The sequence below is a fragment of the Pezoporus flaviventris genome, unplaced genomic scaffold (assembly GCF_033815535.1).
Source record: "Pezoporus flaviventris isolate CSIRO_AGI_PZ_B2104156 unplaced genomic scaffold, CSIRO_AGI_Pfla_v1 ptg000046l, whole genome shotgun sequence".
NCBI classification, from domain to species: Eukaryota; Metazoa; Chordata; class Aves; order Psittaciformes; family Psittacidae; genus Pezoporus; species Pezoporus flaviventris.
The window spans coordinates 1,284,196-1,310,277 of record NW_026892594.1 but is presented as its reverse complement, the minus strand read 5'-3'; the positions used below and the strand labels follow the sequence as shown (position 1 = coordinate 1,310,277).

At 54.1% G+C, this 26,082-nt stretch overlaps 2 protein-coding genes across 3 annotated transcripts; one reads left to right on the top strand and one right to left on the bottom strand.

Annotated features, from left to right (window-relative positions):
* Window positions 1-3,234: 3,234 nt before the first annotated feature.
* LOC133276749 (calmodulin, striated muscle) lies at window positions 3,235-4,105 on the top strand. Its single transcript, XM_061467885.1, has 2 exons — window positions 3,235-3,823; window positions 4,020-4,105. Exon 1 carries the CDS (start codon window positions 3,334-3,336, stop codon window positions 3,781-3,783), a length of 450 nt encoding a protein of 149 aa, XP_061323869.1. The 5' UTR covers window positions 3,235-3,333; the 3' UTR covers window positions 3,784-3,823; window positions 4,020-4,105.
* Window positions 4,106-14,696: 10,591 nt separating this feature from the next.
* On the bottom strand, window positions 14,697-25,673 carry ASB13 (ankyrin repeat and SOCS box containing 13). Of its 2 annotated transcripts, XR_009745991.1 has the most exons (7): window positions 25,523-25,673; window positions 23,109-23,296; window positions 22,178-22,328; window positions 20,438-20,572; window positions 18,915-19,106; window positions 16,722-16,901; window positions 14,697-16,377 (listed from the first exon to the last, which is right to left on the bottom strand). XR_009745991.1 is itself a non-coding variant. In XM_061467942.1 (6 exons), the coding sequence occupies exons 1-6, from the start codon at window positions 25,563-25,565 to the stop codon at window positions 16,774-16,776; spliced, it is 837 nt and encodes a 278-aa protein (XP_061323926.1). In that variant the 5' UTR covers window positions 25,566-25,673; the 3' UTR covers window positions 14,697-16,773. The 2 variants fall into 2 exon arrangements, 1 of the variants encoding a protein (XP_061323926.1); XM_061467942.1 differs by having other exon boundaries at window positions 14,697-16,901.
* Window positions 25,674-26,082: the final 409 nt, after the last annotated feature.

The window sequence follows — 26,082 nt, the reverse complement described above, 5'->3', positions numbered from 1 at the left end:
GGGTGCTGGGCATGGGGAGGTGATGGGTGCTGGCAATGGGTGCTGGTCATGGGGAGGTGATGAGTGCTGGCAATGGGTGCTGGGCATGGGGAGGTGATGGGTGCTGGCAATAGGTGCAGGGCATGGGGAGGTGATGGGTGCTGGCAATGGGTGCAGGGCATGGGGAGGTGATGGGTGCTGGCAATGGGTGCTGGGCATGGGGAGGTGATGGGTGCTGGCAATGGGTGCAGATCATGGGGAGGTGATGAGTGCTGGCAATGGGGAAGCACATCTCCCAGCACCATCTTCGCTCAGCACCAAGGAGCACCCAGCACAGCTCAACCCCTTCACCCTTCCCCGAGGGACCCCAGGTCCCCCATCCCGCTTGCACACCCCCAGTTCACCCCCCAGCTTTGGAAACCTCCATTAAAACCACATCTAAAGCAACCCCCAAGCCACTGGATCCCAAACTTTACGGCCTGCTGTTCCCTGGAGACCCCCACGGCCGCCATGGGATTATTCCCAAGCTCAGCCTCTCCAACATCCCATTTTCCACATTAATCCTTACCGTGATTCGCGCCGTGGTTCCTCCCCATCCCCAGCACATCTGGGCCCCACGGAGGATCCTGATTTCCCGGTTTCCCTCTCCGCCTCCAACTTTCCCTTTTTTCCATGAATTCATCCACCTCCCCCCTCCTCCTTGTCTGCAAATGCAAACCCAGACGTCGCCGCGCACATCTGCACGCATCTGGGCTCGCCTCGAGGCGGGATAATCCAACTGGATGCATTAAACCATCTGGGTTGGGGGGGGGTTGTAGCCATTACCTGGATCAGGCTGCCCAAAGCCAGAACGGAGCAATCCCACCTGGAAAACACCACGTGAGGCTTCATCATTGGCTGCTTGCACCCTCCTTCGTCAAAGCATCACCCATCCACCTGGAAACATCCCGGGAATACGGGATGCCGAAGGAGGCGTCAGTGGTGGCTGCGTGCTCCTGCCGCCCGCTGTGGTGGCCTCACTGCATTCTAGTCCCATCCCAGGACCCAACTCGGGTGTCACCAGTAGGACTGGGCCAAAACATGGGACTGTATGGGATGATTGGAAGTTTGATTGGGTTCATTATCCTGCCATGGTAATGAGGGTGTTGTTAAGCGCACACACAATTAAGGGCTGGCTTGAGCTTCTCCCAAAGTAAACACAGGAGGCAATGGGTGCCGGTGATGGGGAGGGGATGGGTGCTGTTCATGGGGATATGATGGGTGCTGAGGATGTGGAGTTGGTGGGTGCTGGTGATAGGGAGGTGATGGATGGAGAGGTAATGGAGGGATAATGAGTGCTTGTGATGAGAAGGTGGCATGGAGGTGATGGGTGCTGGTCATGGGTAGATGATAGGGAGGTGACTGGGCTGGCAATGGGTGGTGGTCATGGGGAGGTGATGGAGGGATAATGGGTGCTGGTAATGAGGAGGTGATGTGTGCTCATGGGAGGCGATGGGTGCTGGCAATGGGGAGGCAATGGGAAAGCAAATCACTCAGCACCAGGGGCACCCAGCACAGCTCAACCCCTTCACCCTTACCCAAGTGACCCCGAGTCCCCCTCCCTCTCCCTTAGAGCTCAAACAACCCCCCCATAGCTTGAACGAACCCCCACGGCTTTGAGAACCCCCATTATCCATTGGTGTTCCCTTCTCCCAGCTGGCTCCCAGCCAGGCCCCTCCTGCCGGCTCCCTGCTCCTCTCCCCACGGCTCTTTCCCAGCATTTCTGATCCCATCTCCCTAAAGCTGGAGCAGAACGTGGGCAATGAGACAGACAACGTGGGAGCAGCTCCTTGCGCAAGAGGAGGTGCCGGGACCTCCCCTGCCCGCGAGGCTCTGCCTCTCACCAGACTGGTTCCAGCACAGCTCAGCCAATTCCTGCCGGGAACAGCAGTGATTTAATGCCCAGTGTTCTCCAGGTGACGTTCTCCTCAACCGCTCCCAGACCTCATCCCACCTGGAGGCCCCGTTTCCCACGTGTTCCTCAGTTGTCCCACGGTTGGGTTCTGCTTTGGGACCTTCTCTCTGAATGCCACAGATCTGATTCCTCACTGGGTTAAACTGGGGGAAACTGGTGCTGGTTTGGTGTAGCTGGGGAGGTCAGACTGTCTTCTGCTGTGGAGATGGGTCATCTGGTCCATGAGATCATTGGTGCAGCTGGTGAAGGTCACTTGACTGTTACAGGGACATAGGAAAGAGGGATGGATGATGGATGGATGGATGGATGGATGGATGGATGGATGGATGGATGGATGGATGGATGGATGATGGATGGATGGATGGATGGATGGATGGATGGATGATGGATGGATGGATGGATGGATGGATGGATGGATGGATGGATGGATGATGGATGGATGATGGATGGATGGATGATGGATGGATGGATGGATGGATGGATGGATGATGGATGGATGGATGGATGGATGGATGATGGATGGATGGATGGATGGATGGATGGATGGATGGATGGATGATGGATGGATGGATGGATGGATGGATGGATGATGGATGGATGGATGGATGATGGATGGATGGATGGGTAGATGGACAATTGGACAGAGAACCAACCCCCATCCTCTGTCCCTGCCCCCTCCTTGCTGTAATAGATGAGTAAAACAAGCGCAGCACATTACAATGAACCTCCCTCAGCCCCGGGGTTAACCCCTGTGTAACCAGGGCAGGACCCACGCCTCCTCTCCTGCACCGCCTCTTGCACCACCACATCGGCTGCCCCGGGGGGGGCCCTCAGGAGCCAGGGGAGCTGTCAGGGCTGACTCAAGTCTCCATCAGCACCGATCACGCTGGCTCTGGGCAGCCCGGCTCTGCCTGGACCTGCACAAGGGAAACCTCCCTCGGCAGCACTGCCAGCGCTGCCAGCATCACTACAGTGGCCCCGGGGTTGGGGACCCCTCTCAACCCCCCCTCCCCCCCATTCCCCAAGGATGGAGGCCAAACCGAAACTGCCTTAAAATAGCCCCAAACAGCGTGTACCCCCCTTCCACCATCACCCCGCCTCTCCCCGAAACCACAGGCAAGCCACAGCATGAATCCCTTCATTAGGAAGTTCGTTAGGAGCCAGCCCTATGGAATGCCACCCATGGAGCAAGCAGGACAGCAGCCGGTGTGGGCCAAAGGTGGTCCGGCACCCCAAAGCTCCTCTCCATGGGGGTCCGGCTGACCCATTCCCAACTGATCCCATAGCTTGGCCTCTCCCACACGCTCCAATCCTGCCTCCTCCTCCTCATCCGGGGAGCGGCCGCTCGGAGGGAGGAGGCTCCACGGCGTGCCGGGACAGCGCCGGGAGCAGGGAACGCCATGGCGGAGCGGCTGTCGGAGGAGCAGATCGCCGAGTTCAAGGAAGCTTTCTCCCTCTTTGACCGGGATGGGGACGGCTGCATCACCACCAAGGAGCTGGGCACCGTCATGCGGTCCCTGGGGCAGAACCCCACGGAGGCCGAGCTGCAGGACATGGTGGGAGAGGTGGATGCCGACGGCAGCGGCACCATCGACTTCCCCGAGTTCCTGTCGCTGATGGCGAGGAAGATGCGGGACACGGACAGCGAGGAGGAGATCCGGGAGGCTTTCCGCGTCTTCGATAAGGATGGCAACGGGTACATCAGCGCGGCGGAGCTGCGGCACGTCATGACCAACCTGGGCGAGAAGCTGACGGACGAGGAGGTGGATGAGATGATCAAGGAGGCCGACTGCAACAACGACGGGCAGGTCAACTACGAGGAGTTCGTGAGGATGATGACGGAGAAGTGAGATCCCACTGCCAGCAGCAACCTCCAGCCCCATCGCACAGGTAACGCGCTGGGATGCTGCTCCGTGCCCAATGAGGTGTCCATGGGAAGCCCTGGACCAGGGGGTCCATCCCGTCTATTGCGATGTCTTGCATCTTCCCCCATCCTGACCACCTCCTGCCCTGCAATTCATGCTGGTGGTTGGGAAAATCCATGTTTATGGTGCCCTTCTTCATGTTTTGCTTCGTTTTCTCACAGGGAACAGAGGTTTTGGTGGTCTCCCAACCTTTCCATCCCCTACTGCCTTCACTCCACCATCCAGGGCTGGAAAACCCTCTTCCATCACCAGCCTGTGCCTGCATTGGATGCAGGCATCCTCCCTGGCAGGATGGGGCTTGGGGAGCAGATGGACATGGGGGGGTCCCCATGGGATGCACCTCTTGTGTCTATAGAGGTTCTGGTGGACACCACACCAAGTCCAATAAAGAAATGTCCCCCCGTATCCCAGTGGCTGCCAGTGCTTCATTCAGCTTCAGTTTGGGGTCCCAGCTGAAAAGAACCCCCCAAATCACTGACTCAATGCATCCAGGCCCCACATCACCTCCATCCTCTCCCCTCCCCCCCATCCTTTTCTTCCCACAAGCAGAAAAGTTGCTCCTAATGGGTGCTTGTTGCAACCCCCAAGTTACGAGCATCCCCACCCCAAATCCCACCACTTTTGGGGTCTCCTCTCTGCACCATCATGGTGTCGGGGCCCTTTTCTCTCCCTCCACCCCACAAGCTAAGAGGAGAAGCTTCCAGCTGGATTTAGCCCTAATCCCCATCCCAAAGAGCAGGATCCGGGTCTCCCGGCTGTAACCACCCCGTGACTCAGTTTCCCTATGAAGAGAGGGAAACCCGATTGCAGGAGCTCCCCCAGCCCCAAGCATGGAGGCTTTGAATGAAGACCAACTGTAATGGCCCTGACTGGTGCTCAGTCACTAATGGGGCGGTGGCAGCAGGACACATGAGCAGGGCATGGCTCTGGGATGTCCAAGCCACCACAAGGCTTCACCGCTCCTCCTCCAGCCCATCCCTTGGGATCTTTGGCAATCCCGGCTGTTTTCCCGGTGCTGGGAAAGCCGGGCAGGTGCCTGCACGCCACAGCTCCACCCCAGCCCACAGCACAGCGCCTTCACCCATAGCACAGAGCCTTCACCCATAGCACAGAGCCTTCACCCATAGCACAGAGCCTTCACCCATAGCAGAGCCTTCACCCATATCACAGAGCCTTCACCCATAGCACAGAGCCTTCACCCATAGCACAGAGCCTTCATCCATAGCACAGAGCCTTCACCCATAGCACAGCACCTTCACCAATAGCACAGCACCTTCACCCATAGCACAGAGCCTTCACCCATAGCACAGAGCCTTCACCAATAGCACAGCACCTTCACCCATAGCACAGAGCCTTCACCCATAGCACAGCACCTTCACCCATAGCACAGCACCTTCACCAATAGCACAGAGCCTTCACCCATAGCACAGAGCCTTCACCCATAGCACAGCACCTTCACCAATAGCACAGAGCCTTCACCCATAGCACAGCACCTTCACCCATAGCACAGCACCTTCACCCATAGCACAGAGCCTTCACCCATAGCACAGAGCCTTCACCCATAGCACAGCACCTTCACCAATAGCACAGAGCCTTCACCCATAGCACAGCACCTTCACCAATAGCACAGCACCTTCACCCATAGCACAGAGCCTTCACCCATAGCACAGAGCCTTCACCAATAGCACAGCACCTTCACCCATAGCACAGAGCCTTCAGCCATAGCACAGCACCTTCACCCATAGCACAGCACCTTCACCAATAGCACAGAGCCTTCACCCATAGCACAGCACCTTCACCCATAGCACAGAGCCTTCACCCATAGCACAGCACCTTCACCCACAGCACAGCACCTTCACCCATAGCACAGAGCCTTCACCCATAGCACAGCACCTTCACCCATAGCACAGAGCCTTCACCCATAGCAGAGCCTTCACCCATAGCACAGCACCTTCACCAATAGCACAGCACCTTCACCAATAGCACAGAGCATTCACCCATAGCACAGCACCTTCACCCATAGCACAGCACCTTCACCCATAGCACAGCGCCTTCACCCATAGCACAGCGCCTTCACCCATAGCAGAGCCTTCACCCATAGCACAGCACCTTCACCAATAGCACAGAGCCTTCACCCATAGCACAGAGCCTTCACCCATAGCACAGCACCTTCACCCATAGCACAGCACCTTCACCCATAGCACAGAGCCTTCACCCATAGCACAGCACCTTCACCCATAGCACAGAGCCTTCACCCATAGCACAGAGCCTTCACCCATAGCACAGAGCCTTCACCCATAGCACAGCACCTTCACCCATAGCACAGCGCCTTCACCCATAGCACAGAGCCTTCACCCATAGCACAGAGCCTTCACCCATAGCACAGAGCCTTCACCCATAGCACAGCACCTTCACCAATAGCACAGCACCTTCACCCATAGCACAGAGCCTTCACCCATAGCACAGCACCTTCACCCATAGCACAGCACCTTCACCCATAGCACAGAGCCTTCACCCATAGCACAGCACCTTCATCCATAGCACAGCACCTTCACCCATAGCACAGAGCATTCACCCATAGCACAGCACCTTCACCCATAGCACAGCACCTTCACCAATAGCACAGAGCCTTCACCCATAGCACAGGGCCTTCACCCATAGCACAGAGCCTTCACCCATAGCACAGCACCTTCACCCATAGCACAGCACCTTCACCCATAGCACAGAGCATTCACCCATAGCACAGCACCTTCACCCATAGCACAGAGCCTTCACCAATAGCACAGCACCTTCACCCATAGCACAGCACCTTCACCCATAGCACAGAGCCTTCACCCATAGCACAGCGCCTTCACCCATAGCACAGCACCTTCACCCATAGCACAGAGCCTTCACCCATAGCACAGAGCCTTCACCCATAGCACAGAGCCTTCACCCATAGCACAGCACCTTCACCAATAGCACAGCACCTTCATCCATAGCACAGAGCCTTCACCCATAGCACAGAGCCTTCACCCATAGCACAGCACCTTCACCAATAGCACAGAGCCTTCACCCATAGCACAGCACCTTCATCCATAGCACAGAGCCTTCACCCATAGCACAGAGCCTTCACCCATAGCACAGCACCTTCACCCATAGCACAGCACCTTCACCCATAGCACAGAGCCTTCACCCATAGCACAGCACCTTCACCCATAGCACAGAGCCTTCACCCATAGCACAGCACCTTCACCAATAGCACAGCGCCTTCACCAATAGCACAGAGCATTCACCCATAGCACAGCACCTTCACCAATAGCACAGAGCCTTCACCCATAGCACAGCACCTTCACCAATAGCACAGAGCCTTCACCCATAGCACAGCGCCTTCACCCATAGCACAGCACCTTCACCCATAGCACAGCACCTTCACCCATAGCACAGCACCTTCACCCATAGCACAGCGCCTTCACCCATAGCACAGAGCCTTCACCCATAGCACAGAGCCTTCACCCATAGCACAGAGCCTTCACCCATAGCACAGCACCTTCACCAATAGCACAGCACCTTCACCCATAGCACAGAGCCTTCACCCATAGCACAGCACCTTCACCCATAGCACAGAGCCTTCACCCATAGCACAGAGCCTTCACCCATAGCACAGCACCTTCACCCATAGCACAGCACCTTCACCCATAGCACAGCACCTTCACCCATAGCACAGAGCCTTCACCCATAGCACAGCACCCAGGGCCTTCACCCACGTGCTGGCCTCTTGCTCGCACACCCAACGCCCTGCAGCTCCATAGGGGACAACAGTGGAGCAAAGCCCAGGCGAAAGGGCCCCGAACCCAGTTAAACCAAGGCCAGGGGTCACTCCAGGTTGCTGAATCCGAGTCCCTAAATACACAGTTCCCAAGATGTGATTCCTTGTTAATGCCGTGTCTAAGCACAAACCCAAACCTGCTATTTTTGGCTTTGACCTTTTCTCCTTCTATTCTGGGCTTGTTTAATTAATGGAGTGTTTCCTTCACACCGCTTGGCCTGAGCTGGGTTTGTTTCATCATGGAATCACGGAACGGTTTGGGTTGGAAGGGACCTTAAAGCTCATCCAGCCCCAACCCCTGCCACGGGCAGGGACACCTTCCATAGAGCAGCTTGCTCCAAGCCCCGGTGCTTCTCTGAGCACCCTGTTCTCACCCCAATGTTCTCAGCCTGTCTCCATAGAGGAGGTGCTCCAGCCCCTGAGCATCCTCGTGGCCTCCTCTGGACTCGCTCCAGCAGCTCCATGTCCTCCTTATGGACCCCAGAACTGCGCAGCTCATGGACATCACCCCTAATGTAGGACCAGAGATGCTGCTGCTGAATCAGGCCCAAATTCTCCCCATTTCCTGTTATTTCAGGAATTCTGAACTTAGGGACTTAAGTTGGGAATGCTGGGACATTTTGATAGCATCTCAACAGCAGGGCTTTAAAACACGTTAACTAAACACTGAGGAAACAAGACTGAGACCCCCCCCAGGAGGGGCCAAGGAACTTTTCGGAGCCCTCCAACAGGATATGGAAAAGAAGGGCAGGATTTTTCCCTATTTCCCCCCTCTCCCACAGCTCTCCAAGGCCACAGTTCCCTGGCTCCTCCCTGGCAATAACTGTGCCCTTAAGCACACATGATGTATTGCCTGGGAAGTGTCCCTGTACACTGGAAGAGGAGGCCCATCCACACCCCGCTTCCATAGGAAAAGTGGGAAAAAGGGATTTTGAAGTGGGATTGATGCAGGTTGGTGGCATGAAGGGTTGGGAGGTACCATACAGGAGAGTTGCACCAAACCAGGTTCAGCACAGGGGGATAAAGAACTAAACAGACACACACACACCCCCCCCAAACCCCTTTCCAACTACATCTCCCCACTGTTCAGTTTGGTGGGAGCTGTTTCCTTTCCGTGGGGTGATTTTTAACCTGTTTTAAGTGTTTTTCTCACTGATTTCCCACTTTCAGGTTATTTGTGGAAGAAAAAAATCCAAAAGAAAGCAAAAGAAAAAACCAAAAGAAGTCACAAATCACCCCAGAACCAGGTGCAGGCCGTGGGGCTCTATGAGCCACAGTGCCCGGGCATGGCCAAGGTGATGCTGAATGGAGCAGTTTGGTGCCAGATCCAGCTTCTAAGCATGAGGTTGCACCAGTTGGGGCATTGCTTTGGGGCAAAGAGATTTGAGCACTGGAGCAATTGGTTTTACCCCTTTTCCTTTGACATCAGCCCCTCTGTCCCATGCAGGACTCTGGGTACCACCATGATGAAGATGCTCAAGAGTATCCGAGGCACTGAGCTGCTTTGATGACATGAGTTTCCTTGGATTCAGCTCAGAGATGAGCCAAAACCATGTTACCCCCTTGCCAGGGCATCCAGTGATGGGACTTTGGGGACTGTGTTGGGCTTTCCCAGTGGAAAAGGCTCTGGACCCAACAGGCTCCATTGAATCCCACCAGGTCTGCACCAAAACTGCCTCTGCTGCCCCTGAGAGCAGGGCTTCGGAGGGGACAAAGATAGGGGACAAGTGGGACAGGGAGATAGGGATGAGTAGGAGAAGGAGAGGGGAGAAAAGGTACCAGGAGACCAACAGGACCAGGAGAGAGGGAAACAAATGAGACCAGGGGTTGTGAACAAGCCTGACCGAGAGAGGGGACCAGTGAGACCAGGAGATGGGAACAAGAACCAGGAGAGGGGTAAAATGTGACCAAAAGATGGAACAAATGAGACCAGGAGATGGGGACAAATGGAGCCAGGAACAGTGGGACAAGGGGACAAGGACAAGTGGGATCAAGAGATGGAGATGACTTGGACCAGAAGAAGGAGCCAGTGGGACATGGGGACAAGTGGGACTGGGACACAAGGACAAGTCTTTTGGCTGGGGCTAAGTGGGAACAGGACACAACTGGTACAAGAAGAGAGGACCAGAACAACCAGGAGATGGGGATAAATGGGACCGAGAGAGGGGAGATGGGGAGAAGAACCAGGAGAGGGGTAAAATGTGACCAAAAGATGGAACAAATGAGATCAGGAGATCGGGACAAGTGAGACCAGAAGAAGGCAACAGTGGGACCAGGGGGACAAATGGGATCAAGAGATGGGGACAAGTTGGACCAGGAGAAAGAATCAGTGGGATGAGGGGACAAATGGGACCAGGAGACAAGGACAAGTCTTTTGGCTGGGGCTAAGTGGGAACAGGACACAAGTGGAGCAAGAAGAGACCAGAACAACCAGGAGATGGGGATAAATGGGACCGAGAGAGGGGACCAGGATGCTCTACAAATGCCAGGTAGTTTGTTAGGGCATGAGATGAGCCAAGAGCATCCCCAGGGCTGCTCCAACACCCTGTGCCCCTCTCCAAGGACTGGGGGACACTTCCCCACCCTCTCCATCCAGTTTCCTCAGCGTTCCCAAGGCTCAGCGCAAAGTCCAAAGGGATTTGGTGGAGACGCTTGGGGCTCCTCATGGGGACACTGGGAGCCTCCAGCTGCCACCTCTTGTCACAGGGCTCCTCTCCCGAGGGCTTTCCCAAGTTCCAGTTACCAAAATAAGCCCCTGGGTCTCACCCAGAGGGAATTCTGAGTGTGAAATGCAACCGCTCACTGGGTTTCCAGCACCGAGGGATGGGCAACGCGGCTCCAGCCGGGCTGCCTGGTGTGGGGTTGAATCAGATGAGCTCTGTGCCGGCACCAGGAGGGTTTCATGGATGTCTGAAAGGATCCTGAGTCCCTCAGGACCCAGATGGAGACCCTTGGCATGGCCGTAACATGATGGTCCCTCTCCAGCATCCCTGTTCCCTGCCATCAGCACCGTGGGATGTGGTTGTCTCAGCCCAGACCCTCGCAGGGGTTAACTGCAACCGGAGCCGCTTCATTTTCCATCCCTGCAGTGCTGGAGCCGTTGGGAATTTAATAGCTCCATGACCTCAGCCACCACGCACGCAGCCCCACGGAGCCCCATAGAACGGCTGTATCCCTTCCAGAGGAGGTTTTGGGGTCTTCCCCCTCTTTTTTCCCCGAGGGTAGGCAGGAGGATGATGCCGTAGCTCTATAAATCACTGCTGGCAATGAAAGAGGACTATTAACCCCCCCCATCCCCATCTCCACAGCGTCACAGCCCAGCACCTTCCCCTTTTTATAGCTTAATAAAGTCCCTTTAATGTCCCATTTTGGTCCACATTAGCCCCAAATCAACCCTTGCAGGAAGAGATGCCCCCAAAACTCAGCTCACACAAAGGAATAACTGCTTTGCAGCCCCTCCATCCCTGGTTTTTGCCCTATTTTCACCCCATCCATGGAGGCATAACCTGCCCCATGCTCCCTCTCTCCCCTCCCCGCACCGAGCTGGGTTTGCAGCCTTTCCCTAAATCCCTGGTTTTCTCCTTAAAATCTCACCCTGAGGGGAGATCAGAGGGAATTTTGTTACCGACAGACCTAAGGAATGGGAAAAAGCTTTTTGGGATGTGGAGAACTGAAGCCTGGAGGTGGGAATTGAGCCGTCTGGAGGCGATTTGTTATCCCTATTCCCTTCTAACCAGGATAAAGTGGGGGACACACACACACCCCCACACCCCCCCCAATCCAGGTGAAATGGGGCCCATGGGAGCTTTGCCGGAACAAAGGAGCATCGTGGCCGGGGTGGCGGACGGGGACCCGCGTTGCCTTTGCCTCCAATCCACAAAACCCCGCCCGGGGTTGTTTTGGGAGCAGAATTCCAAAGGTTTTCCAGCGTTGGGCTCTGCTCAGACGGGGCTGGAGCAGCCGGAGCTGGTTCCGCATCTCCCAGGCGCCAGGGAGGATGAGCGGCTGTTACTAGGGGCAGCAGCACCTCCAAGCGGTGCCATGGGGGGAAGAGGCGCCCACAACCCCAAGAGCACCAAAACCGCTGCGTTTTACACCCTGATTCACTCTCACATCACAAATCGGTGCCAAATCCCCCCCACCCCATCCCAAAACCCCACGGGAACCTTTCCATCACCAAAACCGGCTCCTCTGGGGCTCAGCGAGCGGGTTGGTTGGTGCAGAGCATCTCTTAGGGGAGAGATCGGCTGTCCCTGTGTCCCCAGCAGCATCACCTTCCTCCCACTTGCTCTGGGATGATGTTTCCAGCCGCTGTTTTCTTGCAGGACACAGGAATTCCCCCAATGCCTTCACAAGCTGCACAGGGGAGGAGTTTCCCCAAGCCCTAAGAGCTCATCTCGGTCTCCCCTCTGGCAGCTTAAAGCCATTCCCCTTGGCCTGTCCCTACAGGCCCTTGTCCAAAGCCCCTCTCCAGCTTTCCTGCAGCCCCTTTAGGCACTGGAGCTGCTCTAAGGTCTCCCCTTCAGGAGCCTTCTCTTCTCCAGGCTGAACAAGGGGACAGCTCAACACTTCCTGAACCCAGTGCCTTGGCACCCGAACGCAGAGGAACATCAGGGTATCAGTCATAGGGCACAGTGAGCTGAATCTATGGGTTTGGGTGGAAAAGTGAGTTGGTTTGGGGTTCTTTTGCAGGACACATGAGGTTTTGTTCCCTGTGATACGCAGGGAGGAGAGCCTGGGGTTAGCACAGCCCAGGCAAACGTAAAGGTGCCACATAGAAGCAAAGGTTGCCAGAGGTCCCAAGGAATCAATAGGGATTTTTAGCTCCTTTATGCTTCACTTCCTTGCAATAGATTCAGTTGCTGGCTCTAAGTCTGGGTTCAAACTAGAACAGGGGAAGTTCAAGTCTAATGGAAGGTGTCCCTGCCCATGGCACGGGTTGGAGCTGGATGAGCTTTAAGGTCCCTTCCAGCCCAAACCAGACTGGGATTCTCCTTACACCATCACACCACAGGTACGGGTTGGGACAGGCCATTGTGGCTGCCCTGAGAGATCCCTGCTCTGGTTATGTTTGCACTGAGTGTGTTCTGTCTCTTACATGTGTAAGGTAAAAGGTCTCAGGATGGCCTTACCTTCTGGAAGTCTGACACACCTGGGTGATGAACTGGCCATGCAGGGTTGACCTCTCTCTTTGTGATGTGCTAGAAAACACGGAGATCCCAAGCTCCCAATTCACATTATGGGGAACTGGGTGTCTCTGCGGCTTTGGTGGCAGCAGAAGGACCCATGGGTCTGTAAGGAGGTGAGGAATGGTTGGGAGTGAGAGTCCCTCTGAGCCACAGGCATTAAGTGAAACTCCTCCATTGGCTTACACCCTCTGCTTCAGTTCTGTGTCAGGTTCTGGCTATTATTTCACTTCCTGAACACTAAATCACAGCAGGAATCCAACCCAAAGCAACCCAACCCCACCAGGCCAGCCCTGCTTCCACCCATCCCCTTCCCATGCTCCCCAAGCTGCCCATTTCAGGCCACTTCCCTTCTCCTGTGGGTTTCTTTACTACAGGCCCAGCAGCACAAGGAGTGCTCTGAAATAACCCCATTGCTTCGGGGAGTCCATGTGGGGACAGGGCTTTGCTTTCATCCATGAACATCATCTCCGGGACACGCAGCCTTGCTCCTGGTTGCTGCTGGCCAGGCTGCTTTAAGGTCGGTTATGAGCGAGCAGCTTGGGCTCTGCTCCAGCTTTGTGAAGCTTGGCCAGCAAAAACAAGGTGTGACTGGAGCTGATGCCTTGGGAGGAAGCCTCGTGGTGCTCAAGGATTAACTCCTTGTGGTGCCAGCAGCCTGGATGAGGTGGAGAGGAGCCACCCTTCCCCACCATGCATAGGAAGGAAGGGTTTGTGCCCTTGGTTGCAGCTCAGTGTAAAGATGAAAGGGTCACTGTGGTTATGCTTTAGCATCTTCAAGAGGCTTTGTACAAGAGGGCAAAGCCCAAGGGCTGCCCTAACCTTAGCAAGCAGCAGACAAAGACCTCAGTGTCCTCTGGAAGGTGAGTAATGAGTGGTTGCATCATGTTTAGAGCAAGTGTGAGCATGAAAGATCTGTTCGACCTCTTGATTTAAAGCACAAGACCCAGGCTGCAGACACTGGGTATCCACATGAGCATTCAGACCCCCTGTTCATCACTTTCTTCAGGGGAACAATCAATCTTGCAGCTAAAACTTCAGTGCCATGGGTTAGTGGTGGCCTTGGCAGTGTTGGGGAGCGGTTGCACTGGATGAGCTTAAAGGCCTTTTCCAACCCAACTGATTCAATGATCCTATGCAGGCAGTTGCCACAGGACTGTGGTTGTCCCACAGAAGAGCCTGTGTAAACCAAGATGGGGAGTCTCTGATGGCTTGAGTCCAGCCTTGGGCAGCTCAGAGGCTGGTGAACATTCTGTTCCTTGGGTTGAAATCAGAGATTTATGGCCAAAGTTGTTACAGGATCATAGAATCCCAGCCTGGTTTGTGTTGGAAGGGACCTTAAAGCTCCTCCAGCTCCAACCCCTGCCACGGGCAGGGACCCCTTCCACTAGAGCAGCTTGCTCCAAGCCCCTGTGTCCAACCTGGCCTTGAACACTGCCAGGGATGGGGCAGCCACAGCTTCTCTGGGCACCCTGTGCCAGCGCCTCAGCACCCTCACAGGGAAGAGCTTCTGCCTAAGAGCTCCTTGTTCATCCCTGCAGGCCTCCTGGCGTTTCTGCCTCACTTCGTCTTTGTCAGGATGCTCCTGGGCTTGGAAGAGGAGATCCCTGGATGTTATCCAGCTTTCTTGGGCTCCTCTTCCCTCCAGGAGAACGAGTGGATGTCTTAAGCAAACAGCTCCTGAATGACTCTGGCTATTGCCACCAAGTCAAAGATGCTCAGCTCTCTCCATCAGTCCCTCCTGGCTGCAGGCACTGATGAGCAGGGCCTCTTAAAAGAGATTTAAGTAAAAAGAATCAAACTTTAGGACCTATTAGGAGATTGAAAAGAGAGGAAAGATGTCATAAGTAGGAACTTGTCATTTTATTCTTGGTTGTCTGAGGAATCTTTTGCTTTTACATTGGAAACTTGGACTCGACCATTTCATCATCTCACCAGCCTTGTGTTAAAAAGCAACCTAATAGGGATTTGGATTTGAACCAAAAGGGATGGTTTTCGCCCCACGTTACCACAAGATGCACTTTCCTAATGCGTATTTATCCAACAGGACATGCATGTTGGGCAGGGGAAGCTTTCCTTGGAAGATCCAACACAAAACCTTTATCCCATCAGTCACAGGGACGAATCCCACAACCAACATCTCTTGGGCTTCTCTGAGCTTCTTGGCAACTTCACATTTAAACACAATAATCACAATTACCCACAGACAATTCCCTAAAGAGCAGGATCTTGAGCTTTATTCTCTATGACACAGCACAGCAGAACGCAAAGCGACAACACAGGAGGGTTGTGGGGACTGAACCTAATCAAACATGAACACACACACAGTGATTTGCTGGTCACCATTAAAGTGCATTCAGCTCCACCTCAGCTCTTCGACCCTGTGCTGAGGCTGTTTGCCCCTCTCCCAAGGCTGAGCCCCATGCTGGTGGCTGGGGGAGCATGAGATGTTGCAGGCAGGAGGCAAACTGCTCTCATTAGTTCACAGCATGAAGGATGTTGGGAGCCCTGAGTTAGCTCCATGCCACGTTAGACAGGGGATTTCATAGCATTTGCTGTCATTCAGAAGGAGGGATTTGTTCTCATCACAGTGTTAAGACTTGCTATGGGGGCATCAGGGAGCTCCATCCCCTTAGTACCATGTACCCTGTGGGTTCCTGCCTTCAGACAACACGTAATGTCTGAAAGGCAGGTGATGATTTGGGCTCTGCTCATACAAATGTCACCCTGAAGGTTTAAATCACCAAAGGACAGAGCTGCTGCTGTGCCTGCTGAAGCCAAAGGATTCAAGCACAACGCACAGCAGCACACGGCGCAGGGCTGGCTCCTGCTGCCAACCCCTGGAGAGGCTCCAGCACTGAGACAGGTACTCAGAGAGGGGGGGAAATGCAAGTTAAGAACCTCAAAACCCAAAGGCAGAGCCCTCCCATTGCCTTGCACGTGTGGGTATACACCACTGCTGCACAAGGGACATGCCTCGCGCTGTGCTTCGTGCACAGCAGCTCTGCCCCTCATTGCACACAAACCCAACAGAGGGGCCACGGTGGCTCAGAGCGAGGGGAGCAATATAGTTTGGGACCAGCCATCTGGAGGGCAGCATGTTTGGACGGGCAGAGAGACCTGCTTCCTGCTCGGCCTTGAACGTGAGCCTCGGTGATCCCCTAGAGGAGTGCTGCAGGAAGAGCTGGCTCACCTTCAGAGGGCAAAGTCACCCCTGCTCTGGCAGGAGCTTGTCCTCACTGTTGGTGCAGAGCCAAAGCCTTCCTTATGCTCCTGGGAAGTCAGTAACCAGTGCCTCTAATTAGTCCTGAGCCTGCTGGGGGCTTCACTTGCCTCCAGCTATAGCATGCAGGTCTCTCAAACCTTGTCCCTTGGCATTAGGTAGCTGTCATTTGAGTTATTAACACAGAGGGATCCACTGCAGAAACACAGATGTCCATATCTAAGGGTATCACCTTCAAATCCCTTTGCAGTCAGTGGAGGCAGGCATTCCGGAGGCATACTGTATCATCCCAGCACTGGCATCTAAAACAGGACAGATGAATCATGCTCCAGAAGTATCTGTTTCTCCTCACTGACTGCAAAGGGAGCCTGGTGAGATCATACACAGATGCCTTTAGGCTAAAGACAGGTAAAATTAGGCAAGATGAATCCTGTTCCAAGAGTGGATGCTAAAGCCTTAAAGACAGTGACAGTCTAACAGATCACCCCAGGAGACATTACAGCTTCTACAGTGCTACACGTTGCCTGAGCCTGTCTTTGCCCACGGAGAAGAGGAAGTGCTGCCTCATAAATACTATTTACACCAGTTTGCTTAAATTACGATGAGTTTGGGGCTGGGGGGGGAGGTAGAAGAGAAAGAGACATACTTCACGCTGTGGGAGCTAAAGGTATTGTCCTTCCCGGGCCCCTTCACCCCTGTCAGTTGTAGGACAGGTACTGGATTAACCGTGGAGGAATATTGAGCTTGGCGATCTTCTCCAGCGCCCGCTGCCCAGCTGCTTTCCTCACGGTAACCCTGCAGAGCTGGGACAGGCTCAGGGGTGTTTCTGAAGGGAGAAAAGAGGATCCAGAGTTAAGAGCTGCAGCTCAGGAGGTGACTGATCTTCCCATGGACCTCCCAGGGGCTGATGCCTGGAACTGATCCTGCTGGGGTCACAAGGTTGGCTCTGCTTGCAAGTGCTAAAGGAAGGCATTGCAAAGTCATGGTTGTGACCTCTCCAGGCTCATCCCAATGTAAATCCCACTAGGAATAGTGAATATAGGTGCACTGCACTTCTCCCAGCTTCCTCCCTCACCTGCATCCCCCAGAGGCCAATGGTGACCACCGGATCATCTGTTCTAATCCACTGGGATCCAAGACTTTCATATTTCCCTTAGTGATGCTGTATTAGGCCTCAGCAACACAGTATATAGGAACAAATCCTACTTCCAACACTTCTCTACAGCTGTTTCTCCATCTAAGGACCACATTAATCCTTTTTGCTCAGCACTCTGCTGACAGCAAAAAAGGCTTTCCTTTTCCAGCCCTCAAACTGCATCCAGGAGTTGATGCTCATGCATGGATGCAGAGGTACAATCAGGCACATTGCTCTAGCCTAGTCTAGTCATCAGTCATGGAATCCCAGCCTGGTTTGGGTTGGAAGGGAGCTTAAAGCTCATCCAGTCCCAACCCCTGCCACGGGCAGGGACACCTTCCACTAGAGCAGCTTGCTCCAAGTCCCTGTGTCCAACCTGGCCTTGAACACTGCCAGGGATGGGGCAGCCACAGCTTCTCTGGGCACCCTGTGCCAGCGCCTCAGCACCCTCACTATAAAAAAGAAACAAACATTCTTCCTTATAGAAATCATTCTTCCTTATAGAAGTATTTTCTGCCTTTACAATCCTTTGTGTGGTGAGCACCCTACAGCCCGTTCTCCTTCTGACCTCATTGCCTGTAGCAGCCTCTCCCCTGAACTCCTCATCGCCCTCACTGCAGTGATGTGGGCTGCTCTGCCTGCAGCTGAGGCTAAGGAGATCGAATCCTACGTGCCTGTAAATACTCCTTGTATCTTGCCAGAGTTTGCTGCCCCCTCTCAACCCAGCTGGCAGAACTGCACGTGTAGTGCTTCTCAGCACAGCCTCTTGTAAAAGTGCTGTGACAGATTTAGTAGGTTTGGGCTTTTTCCCTTTTTACTCATATCATTAAATTTAGAACTAGATCCAGGACAGATGCAAATCCTGGAGGCTGGTGACTGTGGAGGCTGCAGGGGATGGCAGCATCTTAGGACTGGGGGGACTAAAAGACATCTGTCGAGGGGCTTTGGAGAAGGGCCTGTAGGGACAGGCCAAGGGGAATGGCTTTAACCTGCCAGAGGGGAGACTGAGATGAGCTCTTAGGCAGAAGCTCTTCCCTGTGAGGGTGCTGAGGCGCTGGCACAGGGTGCCCAGAGAAGCTGTGGCTGCCCCATCCCTGCCAGTGTTCAAGGCCAGGTTGGACACAGGGGCTTGGAGCAAGCTGCTCTAGTGGAAGGGGTCCCTGCCTGTGGCAGGGGTTGGAACTAGAAGGTCCCTTCCAGCTCAAACCATTCTGAGTCTCTGACTTCTAGAATCATCTAATGCAGTGGCGTTGAGCAGGGGTCTGCAAATGTTTAGGATGATCTGTGAATTACTCCTCTGAGGTTCACTATGGGTAACCAAGACAAAGACTGATTTAAAGGCATCCTCAAAGGTCTCCTCCAAACTCAGTGCAGCTAAAGCTTAATGTGCTCCCCACCCTAAATAAAATGAGTTTTCAACTGGGCCATTTTCTTGACTTGACTTACACATCAAAGCATAAACACTCATGCTGACACATGAGAGGGACCGCAGTTCAGTGAGAGCATGATTTGGAACACCTTATCCTGTCATTCAACCACAACTAAGCTTAGCTAGCCAAGGCCAACTGCTGTACATTTGCCACAAAGAACTCTATACCTTCATAGGAAGATGATCAGGGATCTACAACTCCAAGTGGGCTGAGAATCATGTAAAGGAGCTGGCAGTCACTGAATTCTAGGGGCAGGGAATCATCTCTTACTTACTTTCATAGTACTCAAAGCACTTTGCTGTGGGACTGCTGCTCCAAGTGTAATCCGACGGCTTCTTCCCTCGGTTGTCCCTTGCGTAGATGTTTCCTCCAAACTCAATCAGCATCTCCACCAGGTCTACGTTCTTCACCTTGGCTGCATGGTGCAGGGCTGTCTCGTGAAGTTTAGCAGCATTCACATTAGCCCCTGAGGATGGAAAGGCAAACAAAGCTGCTCATGAAAGCCTCGCCTGACCCAGCCTTAAGGAGTGGTTTGACTGGAGGAAAGAAATGCTGCTAAAACACACACAAGCAGCTAGAACAAGATCCAAACATAACAGCAAACAGGAAACCAACCACTGAACACGTTCTCAGTGCTGGCAACACAGGAGTTTTCTTCTCTGGCTTCATGTTTTCCTTGCAGAGGAAGGATATGAGTCCATGGTAGCGGGTAGATAGGCTGCGGATTGTGAAGTTCAGAACTGCTTCCTGAATCTGTGCTATCCAAAGCCATTCCCAGTCATCTCAATGGAGTATTCCCACTCAGGATAAACACCTTTTTCATCTGTTTTAACAGAAATACCTCAGCCCTATGGGATGCTGCATCTCACCACCAGACCCTGCTGCAGGAACAAGTTTTAGTTACACACATACTTGCTAAGGAAGTTTGGCTTTTATAAGCTCACAGCAAAACATCCTGCTCATTCCCCCACAACTGCTTGTATTTTATCAGCTGACTTGTTCAGCAGAAGTGAGATGAACCTCACTGAATCCAAACAACTGACTTTTAGACATGTGGGGCCACAATGAACTCCCATTACAATAACCAAGGAGAAACAGTTGTTTCTGGGGAATCAACTAATGGATGCCCAAGACAGGGAACTGGAGTGGCTGGAAACAAACTACCTTAGACGTGTGATTTTAGACAACCACTGTAATGAACCAAATCTCCATTCCTGAGCCCAATCCCCTCCTGGTTAACACAAAGACAAGAAGTCCAACTCCAAATGCCCCCCAGGTAAGCAGCATGAAAGCTGGGATGTGAAACCTGGAGCACAGACCTTGAACATCCTAACAAACTCATCTGGGCATTACACGAAGCAGATCCCCCTGAGGTATGAAGTGACTTCATCTCTGGTTTTCTGTGCAACATCAAACCCTAACATCTCTCCCAAACACCTAGGCAGAGCCACAGGACTGTCCTACCAAAGATGAAAACATGCTCACAAGTTGATACCACTTCTGGGAAGATGCTGAATCTTTGCTGAAGAATTCTGAACTTTATTAAAATAAGAGAATAGGAATACCCATGGGAACATCACAAAACTGGATACTGACAGGCATACACTGGAAAGAAACGCTTAAGCATTAAGCTTTGCATAGGGAAAGGCAAAACCTTTCACCTTTCTCATCTAGATGATGCTGTGAATGCATAAGCTCTTTGACAAGGACGCCACTGAGGAGCACTGAAGGAGATGCTGCTCACACCATCACCACCGTCTCCTGTCCCCCCAGAAGCAAACCCTGTGGCTGCCATACCTGCCTTGAGCAGCAGCTTGGCACAGTCCAGATGCTCCCTAGCGCAAGCCACATGTAGAGGAGTCCCGAAATGGCAGTCGTGAGCCTCCAAGTTGGCACCGACGTCGATGAGGAGCTGCACACACTCGGAGCTACCTTTAGAAAGGGAAAATCCAAGTGAGAAGAAAGGATCCAACTCAAATGGCAGCATGTGGCATGCCGAGATCTGCCTGACCCACAAACAACCTGTTTAACATTTGGGGTGACATCTGCAAAATAGCAATGCTTGTGAGCCAACACAATACACTGTAGGACCAAGACTGAGATCAGGACATGAGAAACAGAGTCACATCTGCGTGGCACTGAGCTAGGGCTAACAGGTCTTGCAGGGAGTCACAGAATCATGGAAAGGTTTGGGTTGGAACAGAGCTTAAAGCTCCTCCAGTTCCAACCCCCTGCCACGGGCAGGGACACCTTCCACTAGAGCAGCTTGCTCCAAGCCCCTGTGTCCAACCTGGCCTTCAACACTGCCAGGGATGGGGCAGCCACAGCTTCTCTGGGCACCCTGTGCCAGCGCCTCAGCACCTTCACAGGGGAGAGCTTCTGCCTAAGAGCCAGGTCAAACAAACCTGAATCCAAGGGTTCGCACTAAATCCCCTGTTGTTCATGGAGTTGGTTGTACTGATCCTGCCCTGGGTGGATCAGGTCCCTTTCAAGACCACTCCAGCTTGACTTTTTCTGATGCTAATGATACAACTTAATAGAAAGCAGGCAGTCACCACCATCAAGCCTTATGAAAAAGGATTAACAAGGAAAAGCTAAACAAGAGCTCACAGCTACTTATTTAAGTAACTACCTGTTGGCCAAAATGCTGTCTTGGCCTTCAGAGTCAAAGGGAAACACTGTCCAGGCCAGCATATAAGAAAAGCAGTGAAGGGGAGGAGAGAGGAGGTGTTATAGCTTACAAAGAGGAAACTAAGGCACAAAATGATGAAGAAATTTGGTCACAATCATCTAATGGGGACGTTGCTGCTCTCACATCCATGTTTTCCCACTGTTGCATGCGTGCAAGTGGAAATTCAGGAGAGGAATTACACTTAAATAGCCCTCCACTGCTCCTCCTGCCTCTGCTGCTGTTACAGCCATCCCTGATGCTTCCTCCTGCTCCGTAACCCTCATCCAAACATCCAGAAGCTTAAGTAGAGGATGGGGGAGCAGAGAATGGCTGCACACATAGGCTGGAACAACATTTTGGCCTCTGCAGTTTTCTCTTGTCCTGGCACCTTCTTCCCACCCGAGAGCCTCCTCCACTAACTCTGAACCAGGAGGGCTCTAGGACAGAACTACCCTATTAACATGGTCTCATGTCTTCATCAGAGCAATTTACTCCGTATCTACTTGGATCAGAGGGGAAGGATGCAAACCCCTCTGCTCACAACAGCAAAGCTACCTGTTTGCCGATGGTTTTCTAACAGAGCACCAAGAAGCTGGTGTTTATCAGCCTAAGATCTTATCCCGTGTCTGTCATGTGGGACAAAAGCACCCAATATATGGCTTTATTCATCCAACCCCACAGCTCTTTGCACAGGGAATTCAACCAGAGATGTGGGAGAGGTGCCCACATAAGGCTGATGCATTTGCAAGCTGTAGTGGTCTGATGAGCAACAACAGCTTAAGGTCAATTTAAGATACTTGGCAGCTGCTGATTTCCCCACCCCAGGCTGCAAACAACCATGCAAAGATAAGACCATGAGGGCTTACCATTCATGCAGGCTTCGTGGAGAGGAGAGGCCGTGTACAGGGGAGGGTTCACCTTGGCACCATGGGACAGCAGCACTTTGACACACTCTATGCTACCGGAGGCACAGGCGTCGCAGAGAGGAGTGCTGCCATCAATGTTCCTGGCATCCACCTTGAAGACAGACAAAAGATGTTAGGAACCTGCAGGCTGCTCTGTGGTTTCACTTCTTCCAACCCTAGAAATACTCTGGGCTAGGGAAAGACTTGGTTGTCACTGCCAACAACCTGCTTTGCACAGTTCCCATCACTCTCAGGAAGAGCAACACAGCAAAGTGTGATGACAACACCAAGCTGTGTGGTGGGGTCAACATGCTGGAGGGAAGGGATGGGATCCCAAGGGAGCTGGTCTGGAGGGGTGGGAACACATGAACCTCATTGAGTTCAATAAGGCCAAGTGCAAGGTTCTGTGTGCACCCCCAGAGCGTGAGCAGCAGCTCAGGAAGGGGATCCTGCCCCTCTGCTGCGCTCTGGGGAAAGCCCCCCTGCAGTCCTGATCCAGCTCTGGGGCAGCAGCACAAGAGGGACGTGGAGCTGTTGGAGCGAGTGCAGAGGAGGCCACGGAGATGCTGCGAGGGCTGGAGCAGCTCTGCTCTGGAGCCAGGCTGAGAGAGCTGGGCTGGGTCAGCCTGGAGAAGAGAAGGCTCCTGAAGGGGAGACCTTAGAGCAGCTCCAGTGCCTAAAGGGGCTGCAGGAAAGCTGGAGAGGGGCTTGGGACAAGGGCCTGTAGGGACAGGCCAAGGGGAATGGCTTTAACCTGCCAGAGGGGAGACTGAGATGAGCTCTTAGGCAGAAGCTCTTCCCTGTGAGGGTGCTGAGGCGCTGGCACAGGGTGCCCAGAGAAGCTGTGGCTGTCCCAACAGATGAAGTATGCACTGTATCACCAGACACACACCTGGGCCCCTGCAGCCAGCAGGAGCTTGACACACTGTGTTTGCCCTCGCAGGCTTGCCTCGTGCAGAGGGGTGATAGAGTCATAGGTGACGGCATTGACACAGGCTCCGCTCTCTATCAGCTGCTGCAGCTGCAGAATCTCTCCCCTCCTGGCTGCTTCATGAACTGGGGTCCGGTCAGCCCAGAAGCCTACAGAGGAGAGAAGAAATGAGTAAGTAAATAAAACAATACCCACAGAGCAAATGGGCTCAGCCTCAGTTTCTCTGGGCACCCTGTGCCAGTGTCTCAGCACCCTCATAGGGAAGAACTTCCTCCTAATGTCCAATCCAAATGTGCTTGTTAGATCCCCATTCCCTTTGCCAACATCCCTTAGCAGGATGGTTTTCCTTCCCTGGATCTTCTTGTTGCTTTTATCAGTAGAAGCAAGAAGTCAAAATGAGGATGGAGCTCTCATCGCTCAGCCACGGAGCAGCATCACTTTGTCACCAACAGGACTGAGAAGAAGAACAAGCTCCAGCAACATTTCATTAAAGGCTTATTATATAACCCCCCAAAACGCCAACCTGCAAGCTGCAGGCTCCACTAATTTCTTCTCTCCTGCACAGTTCCTTACATGGAGGCTCACATGAAAGACACCATCACTGTGAGGATGCTGAGGCGCTGGCACAGGGTGCCCAGAGAAGCTGTGGCTGCCCCATCCCTGGCAGTGTTCAAGGCCAGGTTGGACACAGGGGCTTGGAGCAAGCTGCTCTATGGAAGGTGTCCCTGCCCGTGGCAGGGGCTGGAGCTGGAGGAGCTTTAAGGTCCCTTCCAACACAAACCAGTCTGGGATTTTATGATCAGTCCCCACGGACAGGGCTCCTACATCCACATCCCTCCAGCTGCACCTGCAGTTATGAAGCATCCATCCCTTCCAGCTCCCCAACATCACCTCTTCAGGACACAGACACAGAAGGAACACACTTCATAAGGAACAATGGTAATTCCCCATGGCCAGAAGCAGGAGGGATCCCATGAGCATCCCCACCTTCCTCTTGTTCCCTTCCTTAAGAGCACACTCACTCTCCAAAACCACCCCGCACACCCCAAACCCATTCTGTGCACCCCAGAATCATCCTGCCCATCACTAAAACATCCTACAGACCCCGGAACCACCCTGCCCTCTCCAAAACCACTCTGCCCAGCCCCAATATCACCCTGCCCAGCCCAGAACTGCTCTGACCACCCCAAAACCACCCTGACCATCACAAAAACACCTTGGGCACCCCAGGACCATCCCTGCCTGCCCCAGAACCATCCTGTCCTCCCCAGAATCATTCTGGCTATCCCAGAACCACTCTGTCCACCCCCAAAACACCCTGACCATCGTAAAACCACCCTGAGCACCCCAGAATCATTCTGTGCACTCCAGGGCTATCCTGTCCACCCCAAAACCATCCTGTGCACCCCAGAACCATTCTGTGCACTCCAGGGCCATCCTGTCCACCCCAAAAACAACCTTTGCACCCCAGAACCATTCTGTGCACTCCAGGACCATCCTGTCCACCCCAAAACCACCCTGCGCACCCCAGAACCATTCTGTGCACTCCAGGGCCATCCTGTCCACCCAAAACCACCCTGCGCACCCCAGAACCATTCTGTGCACTCCAGGACCATCCTGTCCACCCCAAAACCACCCTGCGCAACCCAGAATCACCCTGTCCACCCCAAGGCCATCATACTCACCCCAGAACCATCTTGCTTACGCCAAAACCACCCTGACCTCCATAAACCCACGCTGCACACCCCAGAACCATCCTGAACGCCCCAAACCCACCCTGTGCACCCCAGAACCATCCTGTGCACCCCAGAACCATCCTGTGCACCCCAGAACCATCCTGTCCATCCCAGAACCATCCTGTGCACCCCAGAACCATCCTGTCCATCCCAGAACCATCCTGTGCACCCCAGAACCATCCTGTCCATCCCAGAACCATCCTGTGCACCCCAGAACCATCCTGTCCATCCCAAAACCATCCTGTGCACCCCAGAACCATCCTGTCCATCCCAGAACCATCCTGTGCACCCCAGAACCATCCTGTGCACCCCAGAACCATCCTGTCCATCCCAAAACCATCCTGTGCACCCCAGAACCATCCTGTCCATCCCAGAACCATCCTGTGCACCCCAGAACCATCCTGTCCATCCCAGAACCATCCTGTCCATCCCAGAACCATCCTGTGCACCCCAGAACCATCCTGTCCATCCCAGAACCATCCTGTGCACCCCAGAACCATCCTGTCCATCCCAGAACCATCGTGCCCGCCCCAGCCCCCGCCGCTGCCCCCATCCCGGTCCCTCCAGACCCAGACCCAGACCCAGACCCAGACCCAGACCCAGACCCAGACCCAGACCCAGACCCGGCCCCGCACTCACTGATCTCACCCCGCAGGGACTCGCTGCTCTCGGCGCTCTCCATGGCCCGGGCCCCCCGCGGGCCGCCGGCTCCGGCCTCCTCCGCTCCGCCCCGCTCCGCCTCCGGCCGCCGGGCTCCCGGCCCCGGCGCGGTGGCTGCTGGGAGTTGTAGTCCCGGGTGGTGCGGATGAACGGGGCACTGGGGGTACTGGTGTGTAGGGGGAGTGGGCACTGGGGGTGCTGGTGTGTGTGTGCAGGGGGTACTGGGAGCACTGGTGCAGGGCACTGGGGGCACTGGTGTGTGTGTCGCAGGGGGTACTGGGGGTGCTGGTGGCTGTGGGCAGGGGGTACTGGGAGCAATGGTGCAGGGCACTGGCGGTGCTGGTGTGTGTGGGCAGGGGGTACTGGGGGCACCGGTGCAGCACACTGGGGGCACTGGTGTCTGTGGGCAGGGTGTACTGGGAGCACTTGTGCAGGGCACTGGGGGTGCTGGTGTGTGTGGGCAGGGGGTACTGGGGGGCACTGGTGCAGGGCACTGAGGGTGGTGGTGTGTGTGGGCAGGGGGTACTGGGGCACCAGTG